Source organism: Leuciscus leuciscus, assembly GCF_965113295.1.
Source record: "Leuciscus leuciscus genome assembly, contig: HAP1_SCAFFOLD_265, whole genome shotgun sequence".
Lineage (NCBI taxonomy): Eukaryota > Metazoa > Chordata > Actinopteri > Cypriniformes > Leuciscidae > Leuciscus > Leuciscus leuciscus.
The window spans coordinates 12893-29116 of record NW_028118457.1 but is presented as its reverse complement, the minus strand read 5'-3'; the positions used below and the strand labels follow the sequence as shown (position 1 = coordinate 29116).

General features: G+C 41.1%; 1 protein-coding gene across 1 annotated transcript; it reads left to right on the top strand.

Moving 5' to 3' along the window:
- Positions 1-1658: 1658 nt before the first annotated feature.
- On the top strand, positions 1659-16215 carry LOC309491456 (uncharacterized protein). Its single transcript, XM_082190514.1, has 11 exons — positions 1659-2020; positions 11927-12074; positions 12348-12441; positions 12712-13009; positions 13539-13716; positions 13821-13897; positions 13992-14172; positions 14267-14515; positions 14985-15156; positions 15257-15402; positions 15718-16215. The coding sequence occupies exons 1-11, from the start codon at positions 1733-1735 to the stop codon at positions 15894-15896; spliced, it is 2010 nt and encodes a 669-aa protein (XP_082046640.1). The 5' UTR covers positions 1659-1732; the 3' UTR covers positions 15897-16215.
- Positions 16216-16224: the final 9 nt, after the last annotated feature.

Sequence of the window (16224 nt, the reverse complement as noted above, 5' to 3'; positions counted from 1 at the left end):
CAATGATCATACAACTCTTAAAGGTGTCATGACCCACATTTTGCATTTTTCCACGTGATCTCCTGCTGGGTCAATGGATGTTTAAATCGTGTCGGAGGTTCAGTTAAATTTGGATTTTACAGTATACCCGTCATTAGACTTCGTGAATGTGAGAAGACTAAGCTTTTGTCAGAACAACGACGGAGGTTATGGCTGGCGAGGATAAACAGGAAAGAAACTCCCTCAAAACACGCAAGAATTTGTTGTTTTTTATTGCGAGTGTACACAAATATAAGTTAACACTTTGCAGTTTGAATTATGTCCTGTATGAACAAAATGACGAGATATTAAAAACATACAAAAACAACATTGTTTCCACTGTTCGATCGCGCCCGCGACTCTCTCACTCTCACACACACATTCCAGCACGGCAATCTCAGATTATGTCCCTAAAGAACCCGCGTATAAAGTAGTTCCGCATTACATTAATTAATTTGCCCGCGAGTTTTATTTATTTTCATACCGTGTATATTCATATTCATGCACATATTTCCAGGCTTGGAATTGCTCACATGTATTAAAACTCCTAGCCAATACCAGATAATGATACACATGATAATACTGTATCTGAGGCAAAGCTGCATAATCAGTGCTCAGTGCTTCCTTTGTTAGCGCATACGGATCCACACCATTTATGACTGAAATGTTCGCATTGTACCTCTCTCTGTCTTGTGTTAATAGAATCTCTTTATAATCTCTGTCACTTTGTCTCTTCATGATTTTCGTAACATTATAAATGGAAAGAAATATTCGAAATTTGCTTGTAAAACTCATAGACAGTATGGTAAAACATTGTAAACACAGCAGCTTTTGCCCTCAAAGATGGCGTCTCCGGGGAGGTCACGTGACATTAATTGGCCTGTGGGAACTATGTATACGAGATTTTAGGCTTGTTCGACTTCATGCAGCTCTGCGCAGACCGATCGGTGGCTGACTTGAAGCAGTGCATGCCGGTTAGAAATTTTGTCCGACTTGATCCAGCGCCGACGCCACGTGACTGTGACGTATGCCATCAAAGTACCGCGAGAGTGATTCGAGAGTAGCCAGAGAACTCAGCCAGCGCAGCTTCTCAAGAGCGGCTGCACGAGGGCTGATGACGACACAGCTGTTCCACGATTGGCCGGATTCACTGCATGACAACGATCACGTGTGTTTCGTGTTTATCCGAACACCTTTAGTTCCTCTAATGCTCACAAATCAATTTTTTATAACAGTAAACACTCTTTTCATGTAGTTGCGATGTTATATTGTGTCATGTTTATTAAATTAAAACTGATTAAAAAACGTAGACTCCACTTCATTGATAGTAACTTATGTTGAACTTTATTCTTGTTCAAACAGACGTTGCATGAAGCTGTACATAAAGTATTGAATGAAAATGTCTCTGAAACATTATTTGGCAAAAATTGCATTTATTTCACTTCAGCTGTGGTAAAGTATGCGAACACCACGTGAGCGGTCACTACGGGAACCAGAAAGTGTCCGACTTCATGTCTCCGTTTGCAGCTCCTCCCCGCCTGCACGCAGCTACTCTCGCCGATCGGTTACATCCAGCCGCAGCCGATGTCCAACACACCTTTGGATTTCTACCCTGGCTTGACGTCAGGACGGTGGAGGATATGCCATATATGGACAGCGCAGCAGGAAGCCACGCCCTACCCCTCTCCCCCTCATATTCATTCGGCAAAGAAAGATGGAGAAACCAAGTGCACACCTGCGTTGCTCTGTGGTTGACTGCCATAAACAGCATTCTAATGTGTTTTCTCTACCCAAAACTATCAGGGATCAGTGGATGAAATTCATTTTTAATGACGCTGTCCCAACAACCCTTTCAACTGGCCTAACGTTTGGTGTCTGCGCTAAACATTTTACACAGGATTCATTTAGTAATTTGGGACAATATCAGGCGAAGTTGGCCTCGAAGCTCCGTTTGGGAAAAGGTGCCATCCCCACCATCAGAGACCTGCCTGAAATTGAAACGGTAAGACTGTGTTTTTATTGCTCTACTGTGTGTACGTTAACAAACATCAGCTAACTGCTAATGTGGCTATTGTATGTAACGTTAGCTTCGAGATAAACACGGTGAATGGACTCTACGAATGCTATCCACATCTTTCCACTTTGTTTTACACAACAGTAGTGATGGTACAGGAGTCCATGGTCAGTGGCTAAAACTGTTTGCTAGACCATATCGCATCGATATAGTTCAAATTTGCGCTCTGCTCCCCGCGCCTCCGCTCTTCCTTTTCCACTCTGCGTGCGTGTTTAGAGCATGTTATGTTATGAGAGATGAATTATGACTACTTCAGAAACCCCAGCACAATAGGAACTACCAGACAGTGACATTAGTGTCACTTCAGAAAAACTGACTTTCTTGTCCTGTCAGCCGTTATCCTGTGCTCGGAGCGCACACTCAATACACGCGTAAATGCGGAGGCGCCCGCGCTGTGTATCGCCTCACTGATCAAGGGCAAAAGAAACTACGAGCATGCAACGCCGTTACGTTGAAAATTACACGAAATAAAAGTAAAGCAGGTACGATTTTCATTATATTCAACAGGAGCAGTTTCCATGTTTCATTAACAGTACTTGTTAGTATTGTGTATTCACCATGCCATGGTAACTGTTGTTTCCATGTTAACCCCCAAATGCCACTATTTTTCTTTGTGTTATTTTTTGTATTTTTAAATGACTGTAGTGGCTCATACCAACATTGTATTAACAAAAACTAGTTTGGGACTGCTATTTAATAGCTTTAGCATAGGCCTAATGTTTATTTATTAGTACTAGTCTTTACTATTAGTCATATTCTTACAATTCATGTTAAGTAAAGGGGAAAAGTATGTATATATGTATATATGTGTGTGTATATAGGCAAGTTATAACATGTTTACACAAAATGTGTTTATATATATGTAACGGAGTTTAAATAATGCTGTTAAATTCATGCATTAATTGGGAAAACTCGACATTGGCTGTTGCGTCCCTTGCATTTGTGTGCGTGATATTAAGGGCGGAGCTACGTCACCACCAGCAGAGTTTCACATCTCTCGCTGATGGTAAGTCGCATCAATAAGTGCTGCGTCATAAAAACTGAGTTTAGATTGTTTTCAAGTGTAAGGTTGGTCTTTTTAACTACACACAAGTTTACTTCATGTGCCTGTCAGTCCCTAGTTCTGTCAGTCGAGTCAAATGTGTTATTTGCGATGATGAAACGTGATGTGTGTGTGTTAACCTGCTTGTGAACTCCGAATCTCTGATTTCATTTAAGATCTATGAGCAACATTGATGCGTGATGCACTGCCTTTAACCAGCTTTTGGTCCTGTTTGTCCCAGGTATGTTTTATATTCGGATTTGTCATGGTCTGTGTAAGAATATATTAGTTGAACTGAGTGTTAGCATTATCACATGTGCTATGTGCTCTCACGTGCTCACACGTGCTGAACTGTGTAACTGCGCCATTTTAGGTGGCCGTTCTTTTCTTTCTGTATTCCAAAAATATACAAAATGATGGTTGCTTAAATTTAGTTTCTCTGTATTTGTGAATTTATGAGAAATGAGAACAGAGACAGTGATTTGTACTTTATTTCTTTAATGTATGTTTTATTTTGAGTTTAATTCCACTATACGATCACTTTGTAAAAATGTATATCCAGCAGAGTTTCACATCTCTCGCTGATGATCTATGAGCAACATTGATGCGTGATGCACTGCCTTTAACCAGCTTTTGGTCCTGTTTGTCCCAGTCTGTCTGTTGCAGGCTAAGTAAAGAGATCTTGAGTAACCATCCACCTGCTCTCCGTGTGATTCCATCCACACACAAACACAGACAGTCACATTGGTGCCGTGACCCGTTGTTTCTTCAATCAAGATGTTTCCTGAAGCGGCCGAGGGTTCATCTTAAAGCTTCCGCTGGAGTCAGGTGGACATAATTTTGCTCAGGAACAGGTTTTTTTTTTTTTTAAAAAAAAAAAAAAAAAAAAGAGACTATTTTTTTCATTCAGTGACTGCACTCAAGCAGTTTGCAACGTTTGCTAAGGACAATTTGCTATAGAGACAACAGCACATTTTATGTTTTTGATTTATTGTATTCATTTTTTTTACAAGTACTGATATTCATTATGAGTGGTTTTGATAATTATCACACTCCAGTCTGTGGTAGTAAAGGTAGAGGATGGGGTTTATTGAAAGTGCCAAAGACATTACAGTTCAGCGGGCCTGGTGTACAGAGTGAAGCTCATGTAGTCATAGACAGTAACACTTCAAATTCAGACCCATTAGTTTGTGAGGGCCCATCCACAAGTTATGAATCAGATGCTTCTAGAGGGCAACAGGGTGTGTTTTCGTCTACTCCATACCCTAACTCACAGCCACCAAATGTAATCACTGCAATGACTGACATAATCAGCCAAGTTGGTCAGCAAATTGCTGATAGCATTGTCACCAGACTAAGCCCAACACGTAAAGTTGACGCACATTCAGTTGACAATTCTTCCAAAAATGTGACTGCAGATGGATCAGCTTCACAAATGCTGGACCTGATACAAAGCCAGTTGTCCTTTTCCAGAAATGTGAGAGAACCTCCTAGCTTCAGGGGAGAAGTTTCTGATGCTGTTGACTTAAATGAGTGGATAGATACCATGAGAGACTATATAAAACGCAATAATTTGAGGAAAGAGCATCAAGCGGAGGAGATTATGGTCCATCTGAGAGGCAAAGCAAGGGATGTGGTCAAGTTTGGCATAAGAAACTGTGACATTGACATTGTGCATAACCCTGATGCAATCTTTAGTATTCTCAGGAAACACTTCGAAGCTGCTCCTTGTTCTCCTCTCCCACTGGCTGACTTTTATACCACCTTACCCAGACCAGATGAGGATGCCTATGAGTACTGGATCAGGCTAAACCGTGCAGTTGACGTCGCTGCTGAGCGCTTGAAAGAACAGGGTAAAGTACTGGATTGTCCAGGAACAGAGGTAACACGCATGTTCATCAGACACTGCCCGTGTAAAGAGCTTGCCATCACCTTTCGATCTAAAACAATTGCCGCATGGTCTGTGCGAGAAGTTCAAGATATTTTGAACGAATATCACTCTGATTCCAGTCTTGTACCAGCAGTAAGAAATGCAGCACCCACTAAAATTCCTGTGAACAGAACTGAAGTGGAACTGTCATCTGCAGTACTTCCAGCTCCTTCTGATGTTCAGCAGTCCAGGTCTTTGGAAGCGTCTGCTTTAGAACGAGTCATGAGCTTGTTGGAAAAAGTCCTGTTAAAAGAGTCTGCCAGCAAAGAGCCAAGTTCACGTGTGAAGCCCAAAGGAAGCCTGCCTCGAGTAAAAGGCCTCAATGACCTGCCATGCACTGTCTGTTCGAGCCCTGATCATTCTGGCCTCACGCATTGTCTTGAGAAAAAGTTGTGCTTCCAGTGTCACTCTCCTGACCATTCCCGCTTTGTCTGTCCTGAGAGAGTGAAATCTCTGTCTTCTCAAGGGCTGGGAAACTAGAAGATCTGCACTTAAGGGAGGACAGTGTGGATCATGAGTTTATTCCTCCAAACCAGTGTTGTATGAATGACCCAACCTCAGTTTATAGTCTTTCTAGTTCTGTTGAGCCTGCAGGGAAAACTTTAATTTTTCAGAACACGCACAGAGTACAGCGAATTGATAGTCTGTTTTACACACCGGCAACAGTATGGGGCGACCTTCAGCTGAAAGCTATGGTTGACAGTGGCTCCATGGCATGCACGATGAGTGAATCTGCTGAACGTCTCTTGTTACAGTACAAGCCTGATTTACGAAATTTCCCTGCCAGTGATGTTGTCATAATTGGTTGTGGTGGACAGCGTGTTACACCAAAAGTGATGTATGAGCTTGAGCTCTCAGTTTATGCCTGCAAGATGGTTGTTCCAGTTTTAGTGGTTCCAGGGCAAACCGACGATTTGATCCTGGGCAGCAATGCTATCAAGTGGCTGATTCAAAAAATGAAAGAGACCGACGGATACTGGAGACTCGTGTCCAGCCCGTTTAACTCTGAAGATGTTGAATGTCACCAATTCCTGTCTCTACTTTCAAATGTGGAACGATGGAAGGGTGAAGACATACCTGATAGAGTGGGCACTGCTAAGTTGAAGGAGAAAATAACTCTAGAACCGAACCATGAACATCTCGCTTGGGCTCAGCTTCCTGAGTCAACAGCTGTTTCTGTGGGGAGCACAGTCATTGTTGAGCCAACCCTCTGTAAATGCCGTCCAAGGAACGTGATCATAGGGAGAGTCATCACACCTATGTGGGGCAGTAGATGGGTGCCGTTCAAAATAATGAACCCTACAGACAATGTAATCATTCTTAAGAAAAACACAAAGATTGTGGATGTTTTTACTTGTATTGCTGTGGAAGAGTTGTCTACACCTGAGTCCCTGAAGAGTAACGTTCAGTGTGCTGCAAGTCCTGTAAATCATGTACGGACCAGTGATGAAAGGAGAAACGTGCTGGATAAGTTAGAACTGCAGGATTTGAATCTGGATGATTGTGAAGTGTCAGAGGAGTGGAAGGATAGACTTCTGAACCTCATTGAGAAGTATGAGTCAACCTTTTCACGTGGAAAAATGGATTGTGGAGAAGCCACCGACTTTGTCCACAAAATCCACTTGGTGGACGAGAAGCCATTTCGACTCCCTTATCGACGTGTAGCCCCCAGCCACTATGATAAGCTGCGCACTGCCTTGAGTGAGATGGAAGTTAAAGGCATTATAAGGAAGTCTCAGAGTGAATATGCATCGCCACTAGTTTTAGTGTGGAAAAAGAATGGTGACCTTCGTATTTGTACAGATTTTAGATGGTTGAATGCGAAGACAGTGAAGGACGCTCACCCACTCCCACATCAAGCGGATGCACTCGCAGCTTTGGGCGGTAACGTTTTCTTTTCAACCATGGACTTGACTTCTGGTTTTTATAATGTCCCCTTGTTTGAAGAGCATAAGAAGTACACTGCCTTTTCCTCTCCTTTCGGCCTTCATGAGTACAATCGTCTACCTCAGGGTTTGACCAACAGTCCAGCAACCTTTATGAGGATGATGATGTCCATTTTCGGGGATGAAAACTTCACAAGCCTTCTCTGCTACTTGGACGATCTGATGGTTTTCGCTCCAAGTGAGCAAGTAGCTCTTGACCGACTGGAACTTGTTTTCTCACGCCTGTCTAAGCACAACTTAAAGCTGGCACCAAAGAAGTGTATGTTCTTCAGGAGATCTGTCAGGTTCTTGGGACACATTGTCACTGGGAATGGTGTCCAGACCGACCCAGAAAAGGTGAAGGTGATCAGTGACATCCAGACTGCTGACCTCATGGAAGCAGATAGTATAACCCCTTCTCAAAAGAAGATCAGATCTTTCCTGGGTATGATTTTATATTATCAGCATTTCATTATAGACTGTTCTGCCAAGGCGAAACCTCTTTTTAGTCTCCTATCAGGTCAGTCACAGAAAAGAGCTCAGAGGAAGTGTGGTCGGATGAGGAAGCCACTCAGTGTCGTGAAGCTTTCACCTGAGGATTGGACTAGTGAATGTACTGCTTTTTCTGTACATTCTTTTGAATGTACAGAAAACATGCTTTTGAAACTTTAAAGCAAGACTTTCTGCACAGTGTTACTCTAGCACACCCAGATTTCAGTCATCCCTTTATTCTCTCTGTCGATGCTTCATTTGATGGCATAGGAGCTGTGTTATCTCAGGTGCCCCCTGGGGAGAAAATTGCACGTCCAGTCGCTTTTGCCAGCAAAACGCTCTCCAAGTCTCAGATGAACTACCCAGCACATAGACTCGAATTTCTGGCTTTAAAGTGGGCCGTTTCTGACAAGTTTAGCCACTGGCTAAAAGGGAGACATTTCACTGCATGGTCTGATAATAACCCCTTGACCTATATTCTAACCAAACCCAGATTGGATGCGTGTGAACAGCGATGGGTGGCGAAGCTCGCTGCTTACGACTTTGACCTGAAGTATGTGCCAGGCACGAAGAACGTTGTTGCAGATGCCTTGAGCAGAGAGCCCTTTGTCAAGTCTTGTGTCAGCCATCGTCTGTTGAAAGAACCATACATTTCTCTCTTGGATGAGGTAAATGGTGTTGTTACTGGAACCGTGCAGGATGCCTTCCGTGTCACTACCAACTGTCAGAATGTGCAGGCTACCAGTGACGACGAAACTGAGAACGAGTTGCAGGATGACGTGAATGACTCATGTCCTGGATCTATTGATGCTGCTGAAGTTTCTGCTTTTCTGGGTGCTCACTGCGATGGTGGAGTTAGTCCATTGCCCGTGACAAGTCCAACGTCACTCCAGCTCCCTGATGAAGATCCATCTGTTGCAATCCCATTTTCCAGACTTGCAAACCTCCAAGAGCAGGACAACATAGTCGGTAGAGTCATCAACTATGTTCTGAGACATAAACGTCCTTCAAAGAGTGAGAAAGCAAAGGAGCCTAGCCCTGTGACAAACCTTTTGAAGCACTGGAAGAAGCTAAAGATTCGTAATCATGTGCTGTACAGAGTGAAGAAAGATCAACTGATGAATAAGAAACTCTTCCAATACGTTGTACCAGATTCCCTAAAGCATGATGTTCTCCGTGGTGTTCATGACTCAGCTGGACATCAAGGTGGTGCAAGAACTCTCTCCCTTGCAGCTGAAAGGTTCTTTTGGCCAGGAATGAGTAAAGACATCAAGCTTTATGTGAAAAACTGCCAGAGGTGTGTTGTCGGAAAAACACCAGAGCCAAATGCTCGTGCACCCCTTGAGCACATCCGCACCTCTGAGCCTATGGAACTAGTATGTATTGACTTCTGGAGTGCTGAACAGACTTCAGGGAAGGTCGTCGATGTCCTAGTAGTGACGGATCACTTTTCTAAGATGGCACACGCCTTTCCCTGTCACAACCAGTCGGCTAAGCAAGTTGCCCATCGCCTTTGGAATGACCTCTTCTGCATTTATGGATTTCCAAAGAGAATACATTCAGACCAGGGTGCAAATTTTGAAAGCAAAATCATTAAGAACTTGCTTGAGATGGCTGGTGTTCAAAAATCACACACCACACCATACCACCCTATGGGTAACGGTCTGGCAGAACGTTTTAATAGGACCTTGGGCAATATGATAAGAGCTCTCCCAGTGAAATCCAAGGCGAGGTGGCCACAGCTTCTAAGAACGTTAACCTTCAGTTACAATTGTACTGTGCATGAAACAACCGGGTTCGCTCCTTTTTATCTTATGTTTGGGCGTATCCCGAGGCTGCCGATCGACATCATGTTTCAGCATGTCCTTTGCGATGAGAGGGTGGTCAGCCACCATGAGTTTGTCACTGCACTGAGAAGAGATCTGAGCGCAGCTGCAGAAATTGCCCGGAAACACAGTCTCAAAGAGCAGAACCGCCATGCCATTCTTTACAATCGGAAGGTCAGAGGTTCACCCTTAGCAGTGGGAGATAGAGTTTTGCTGGCTAACCGTGGAGAGAAAGGCAAGAGGAAAGTTGCGGACAAGTGGGACTCTGTTTTGTATGAGGTTCAATCAGTGAGACCAGAAATTAATGTGTACAGGATTACAGATGTTCAGACTGGCAAAGGAAAAGTGGTGCACAGAAATCTGTTGCTTCCAGTGAATTTTTTATCCTGGGATGATGGTGAGGAAGAATCAGTTCGATCAGATTCCACTGGTGCTACCCGTGGCAGTGCTCTCGATTCCGCTCTGATGGATGATCCTGACCCTGTTTCAAAAACATCAGAATGGTTAATGCAGATGGATGGAACACATGACAGTGACGAAATGCAAGATGCCACTTGTGGTGGAGTTTCAGACATTCCTGATGAGATGACTCCTGAGTGCTCTGGCAATGATCAGTACAGTGCAGAACCTGAGCATGTTCCTGAACCTGCTGAGAGTATAAAGAGTTTACCTGCAACCAAGCCGAATGAGTACCCCAGTTGTTTGCAAGAAACTGATAACAGGCTTGCCCCTGTCATTTGCGAACAGCCCACAAGTACATATACAGGCCACATCACTACACGATTAGGGAGATCAGTTAAGCCCCCTAACAGACTTATTTGTGAAATTGATAGTCAGAAAATTGTGGAAAGTGATTCGCACAGTGATGCACAAGTTATTTTTCAAGGAACTAACTTTGTAGTGGAGTTGTTAAGGAACATTTTTGTTTAAAATGACTGAGTCTAAATGATGATTCATATCTAAGAGTCGACTATGATGTTAAGAGAATGACTTTGAAGTGAGTTTCTTCTCTGAGAAAGAATCTGAGAAGTTTGTTGTTTGCATCAAAAGATATTTGAAGAGCAGATACATTTGTAGCCACTAGTGTAGACTGCACCTCCTATAGTCTGTGTTAAGTGTGGAACCTGGTACCATTCCATTCTTTCACACTTCCTGGGGAAGAGATAAATTCTGACATACTGTATTGTAAAGCTCTTTTACTCACACCTGTTTTTTTCATAATTTTTTTTCTGCAATCTTTACTGTATATTTAGTTTGTTACATATTCCGGTTCTAGCCCAATTTAGCAGAATTTAAGGGGGGTGTATGTAACGGAGTTTAAATAATGCTGTTAAATTCATGCATTAATTGGGAAAACTCGACATTGGCTGTTGCGTCCCTTGCATTTGTGTGCGTGATATTAAGGGCGGAGCTACGTCACCACCAGCAGAGTTTCACATCTCTCGCTGATGGTAAGTCGCATCAATAAGTGCTGCGTCATAAAAACTGAGTTTAGATTGTTTTCAAGTGTAAGGTTGGTCTTTTTAACTACACACAAGTTTACTTCATGTGCCTGTCAGTCCCTAGTTCTGTCAGTCGAGTCAAATGTGTTATTTGCGATGATGAAACGTGATGTGTGTGTGTTAACCTGCTTGTGAACTCCGAATCTCTGATTTCATTTAAGATCTATGAGCAACATTGATGCGTGATGCACTGCCTTTAACCAGCTTTTGGTCCTGTTTGTCCCAGGTATGTTTTATATTCGGATTTGTCATGGTCTGTGTAAGAATATATTAGTTGAACTGAGTGTTAGCATTATCACATGTGCTATGTGCTCTCACGTGCTCGCACGTGCTGAACTGTGTAACTGCGCCATTTTAGGTGGCCGTTCTTTTCTTTCTGTATTCCAAAAATATACAAAATGATGGTTGCTTAAATTTAGTTTCTCTGTATTTGTGAATTTATGAGAAATGAGAACAGAGACAGTGATTTGTACTTTATTTCTTTAATGTATGTTTTATTTTGAGTTTAATTCCACTATACGATCACTTTGTAAAAATGTATATCCAGCAGAGTTTCACATCTCTCGCTGATGATCTATGAGCAACATTGATGCGTGATGCACTGCCTTTAACCAGCTTTTGGTCCTGTTTGTCCCAGTCTGTCTGTTGCAGGCTAAGTAAAGAGATCTTGAGTAACCATCCACCTGCTCTCCGTGTGATTCCATCCACACACAAACACAGACAGTCACATATATTCAATGTAAACTTTGATGATCATAATTAATCAATCGCAAATAACAATATGGGCAATTATGATTTTTGTCATAATCATGCAGCCCTAAGGTGAAGAAACCTGTTTATTATTTATTCATTTGATTTTGCAACTGTTCACTGAAATAGCTGGTTTCAATAAAACTACTTTTAACATGTCATATTTGGCTTTGACTGAACATTTGCTCTCAGTTTGCTGAAAAAAATATCGGGATATATTTCGTATATCGATATTCAGCCTAAATATATCGAGATATGACTTTTGGTCCATATCGCCCAGCCCTAATAATTACACTCATATTTTTTTTTTTTTTTTTTTTTTTAATTGTAATTGTTTTTTTTTATTATTTCATTATGCCATTATTAGGCTAGCACATCTCATGCAGTGTCTGGTACCAGTACTGTCGTTTCATCAAACGTTAGAGATGTTGGCTGCCAGACTGAACCCGTGGTGCTGGCATCAACTGGAACGCAACTGTCTTTTAAAACTTTGCAACCACACTTCCGAAGTGAAGGTATGTAGACTTTATTATTTTTTTTAAACTAAAAAATGACAAAGAGTGTCACATTATTCATGCAAGAACATTTTTTTTGATTGTGTTGTCATGTCTATCTGTTTCTCTGCATAAAAGGAACCCAGACAAAAGTCAAGACCACTACTGATGTAGGCATCTGCACATCACCATCTACATTACATCCTGTCCATCCATGGTCCTCAACACCAATAAAGCCACGTATAAAGAGGCCTCGTCTCATGGAGGAGGATGAAGATGTGGCCAGTACTGCAGAGGCTAGCTCCTCTTTTGTGGCACCAGAAGCAGATGACTCCACGTATAACCCCGCAAATTCAGTTAATGTGTTTAGTCAGTCAATGGAAACATTGTAAGTTATTCTGATTTAAGAAAAATTGCCTGATTACTATTCAACATGTTTTTGTCCTATTTCACTAACTGTTTTTAATTATATATCATGTTAATCCTTATGTGAGTACTGATGTATTTGATTATAAACCAGGGACATTTGTCTGTATGCTAAGAACTGCTAAAATTTGTAATGTTTGGTATTCCCTTTTCAATTGACTTGGACCTATATATCTAAACCTGCATTTATACATTGTACTTGCATGTGACTGTTTTCACTCTGTCAATGTAGGGAAGACACCATTCCCCTTCCTGAACAGTCATCGGCCATTCCCAAAATGAGAAAGCTGTTGGTCTTTGAAGAATGCCTCATGGAGCTTTTTGAGAAGTGCCCAGTGTGTACAAAAGTTTGTGAGGTCAAGACAAGACTGAGAGGTACATTCATGGAAGTTTGGCAGAGATGTCCACATTGCCAGTACCAACGACGGTGGAAGAGTCAGCCAGTTATTGGAAACTCCACACCAGCGGGAAATTTACAGCTTTCTACAGCCATCTACGTGTCTGGTGCTTCTTTCTTCAATATACAGAAGGTATGTCCAAGGAGTTTGTCTAATATTGTTATCATAGCTTCAAAAACCATTAATTGTGGTAATGGAATGCTCTTCATTAAATGGCTGAGGTTGGGGGCTCATCTACTTGATGTTGCATAGTGCAGTGATTAATACCCCCTTAGTCCTCAACGCACACTATCCTTTATATATTTGGTTATTAACAGCAGCAACACGCCTTATTTGGTTTCAATTGGTCTTTCCGAAGCTCTCCAGTAGTCTCCTCATCATTTTGTATTTACTGTTATATAGCAGCAACACTTCAAAAGTCTGTGGGATTGTCTACCTGGTGGACTAAAGTTGAGTCAGCCCTGTCAAAAGGAAGTTTGTTTAAAGTGATACACCACCATTTCTGGATTTTTGTCTTTTCATGTAAAACCCAAATAGCAACACTGCTTGGTATAAGATTTAGACTCACCACAATTTTCTTCTACATATGCAATGTTAATAAAATATGTTTATCAACATGTAAACCCATTAAATGTGATTTGTTTTGTTTTTTTCATGACAGGTCTTCAAGGCCATGCAGTTGCAGATGCACAGCTACAGACAGTTCCGAAGACATTGCCGCAACTTTATCGAGCCCGCTGTGCTTCACAAGTGGAAGAATGATCAGGCAGCCGTCTTGCAACAGCTGAGTACAGACGGGAGTGCTATTCTTGGTGGCGATATGAGGGCTGATTCACCAGGCAATTGTTTTTATTTTTGAAAATCTTAATACAGGAAAATAGTGGATTAATGCACTTTTTTTGCATTATTTTCATCAATAACATTTATACAATTATGTGTTCAGGACATAGTGCAAAGTTTGGAAGCTACACCATGATGGACTTGAACAAAAACACAGTCATCGACATCCAGCTAGTCCAGGTAACTGACTAAATCACATAAATTATGAGATGCCTTTGCTGTATTAGCCTTAATGTATTAAATGTAATCCACTCATATACATATTTCGTAATAGAGCAACGAGGTTGGAGGTAGCGTGAACATGGAAAAGGAAGGTTTGAAGAGGAGCCTTGCAGTCATCACAGAGTCTGGAATTAAGTTGGACTGCATCGTATCGGATCGGCTCCCCCAGATCCAGAAATTCCTCACTGATGCCAAAATAACTCAGTACTATGATGTCTGGCACTTTGAGAAAGGTGTTTGACATTTACTTATTTCATTCATTATGGCAAATGTTGACCTATGTTTAATTGCCCTGGCCATTATTTTATATTTTCAATGTTTTTGTAGGTATGGGCAAAAAATTGACGGCTATTTCTAAAACAAAGGACTGTGAAAAGGTGAAAAAATGGTTGCCGATGATAAAGAACCAGATCTACTGGATTGCGGCTTCATCGACCTCTGGGCCAGAGAGGATCGCCAAGTGGTTGTCTGTGATAAACCACCTACAGGACATCCATAACCACGATGACCCCCTGTACCCAGCCTGTCGTCATGCTTCACGTGTGTCGACGGACAAGGAGAAATGGTTGAAAGCAGGTCATTTTATTCTGGTAACACACAAATCCAAATGGCCTACAAAATATTGTAATTTATGAATTCGATAAAACAGATACCTGATTAAAATGCAATAGAATATCTATAATTCTAAAAGATAATTAAATTCATCATATTTCATTCTATTATAAGCAGCAATTATATTTAAAATATATATGTATTTTGTATGTGATCCCCATTCTTATAAGCTAAAAATAGCTTCTGGTGGAGTCCTGTTTTTACAAACAACAATAATAAATTAAAAACCACATAATTTTCCATATGTGGTGTTGTAAAATAAAAACGAGTGAATTTTGAATTGTAAAAACTGTACGTAGGTATTATACTGTATTGGTTTCTAAGTATGAACACAGCTTAACCTATAACCATTGTTTTATATTCATCAAGTAGGTCACAATCAAAAAGTTGCATAAAGTTGTTGTCCAATATTTTTTTTTCATCAAACTATTAGGAACACCAGTTCATTATAAGTTGGAGAAGCTGTTTACAAGCAAGAGAGTCCTGAAAGACGTGTCAAAGCTAAGCCCCCATCACCAAACGTCATCGCTGGAGGCTTTTCACTCAGTGGTCATTCGATTTGTTCCAAAAAGTGAGCCATTTCCATTCTTGGGAATGCTATGCAGGTAAATAATAATGGGTCTTAATGTTTGTGAAAATGTTCAATATCGAGCCCCAACATCCGTAATACACAGTGACGACATTTGTGAATTTCTCTTTCCAAAGACTCTACCTGTCTGCGATGCACTATAATGAGAACGCTGACAGTCCACAAAGGCAGGCTGATGGGAAACCTTCATTCAAACTTTACTGGCCAAAAGGAAGAAAAGGGACATGTACAGTAAAGCCACTGAAAGAAGAGCCGACAATCAGTAAGTTAACTTATGAATTATTTATTATTGCACACTGATCAAACATAGACAATATATATATATATATAAAAATAATGTGATAAATTACAATATAAAATGCAGATGTATAATTACAATTATTTGGACTTGTACAACACCATATAAACAGACTTTTGAAACCTATCTGACCTTAATCTGTGAACATAACATTTACATATACATGTGATGCTGTATTAAAAAAAAATTAAAAAAAATAAATAAAAGTGAATGTTGATGACAATTTAAAAATGGGCTGTTTTGTTTATTAATCCAAAGAATGTCTGTTCTTGCCTTCAGACTATGTGGATGAGCTGATGCACCTGGTTTTTGATGTGGTGTTTCCTGACCCAGAACCTTTCGTCAGTCAGCTCAAGCAGATACCTGTGCCAGACTCACTCTGCTCTCAGTTTGAAGCACCAGCAAAGGAAGACGTTGTAGCCCGCTATGTGTCACGCTTCAATCGAGCGGGACCCTGAAGCCTGTACAGTTGTGTTCAAAATAGTAGCAGTCCAACATCACTAACCAGATCAATCACTGTTTTTGGTAGAAATTATATTTCTACATGGCAAATAATTTACTAGTAGGTGTAGTAGAGTAATAGAAAAACAACAGACCCAACAGTCATGACATGTATGCTGCTAATTCTGTATAATTGAATCATTAATTGAAAGGGGTGTGTTCAAAATAATAGCAGTGTGGAGTTCAATTAGTGAGGTTAATCATTCTGTGAAAAAACTAGCGTCAATAAGTGGCCCTTATTTAAGGACGAAGGCAGTACTGGACTGTACATGGTGGTTATAGTGC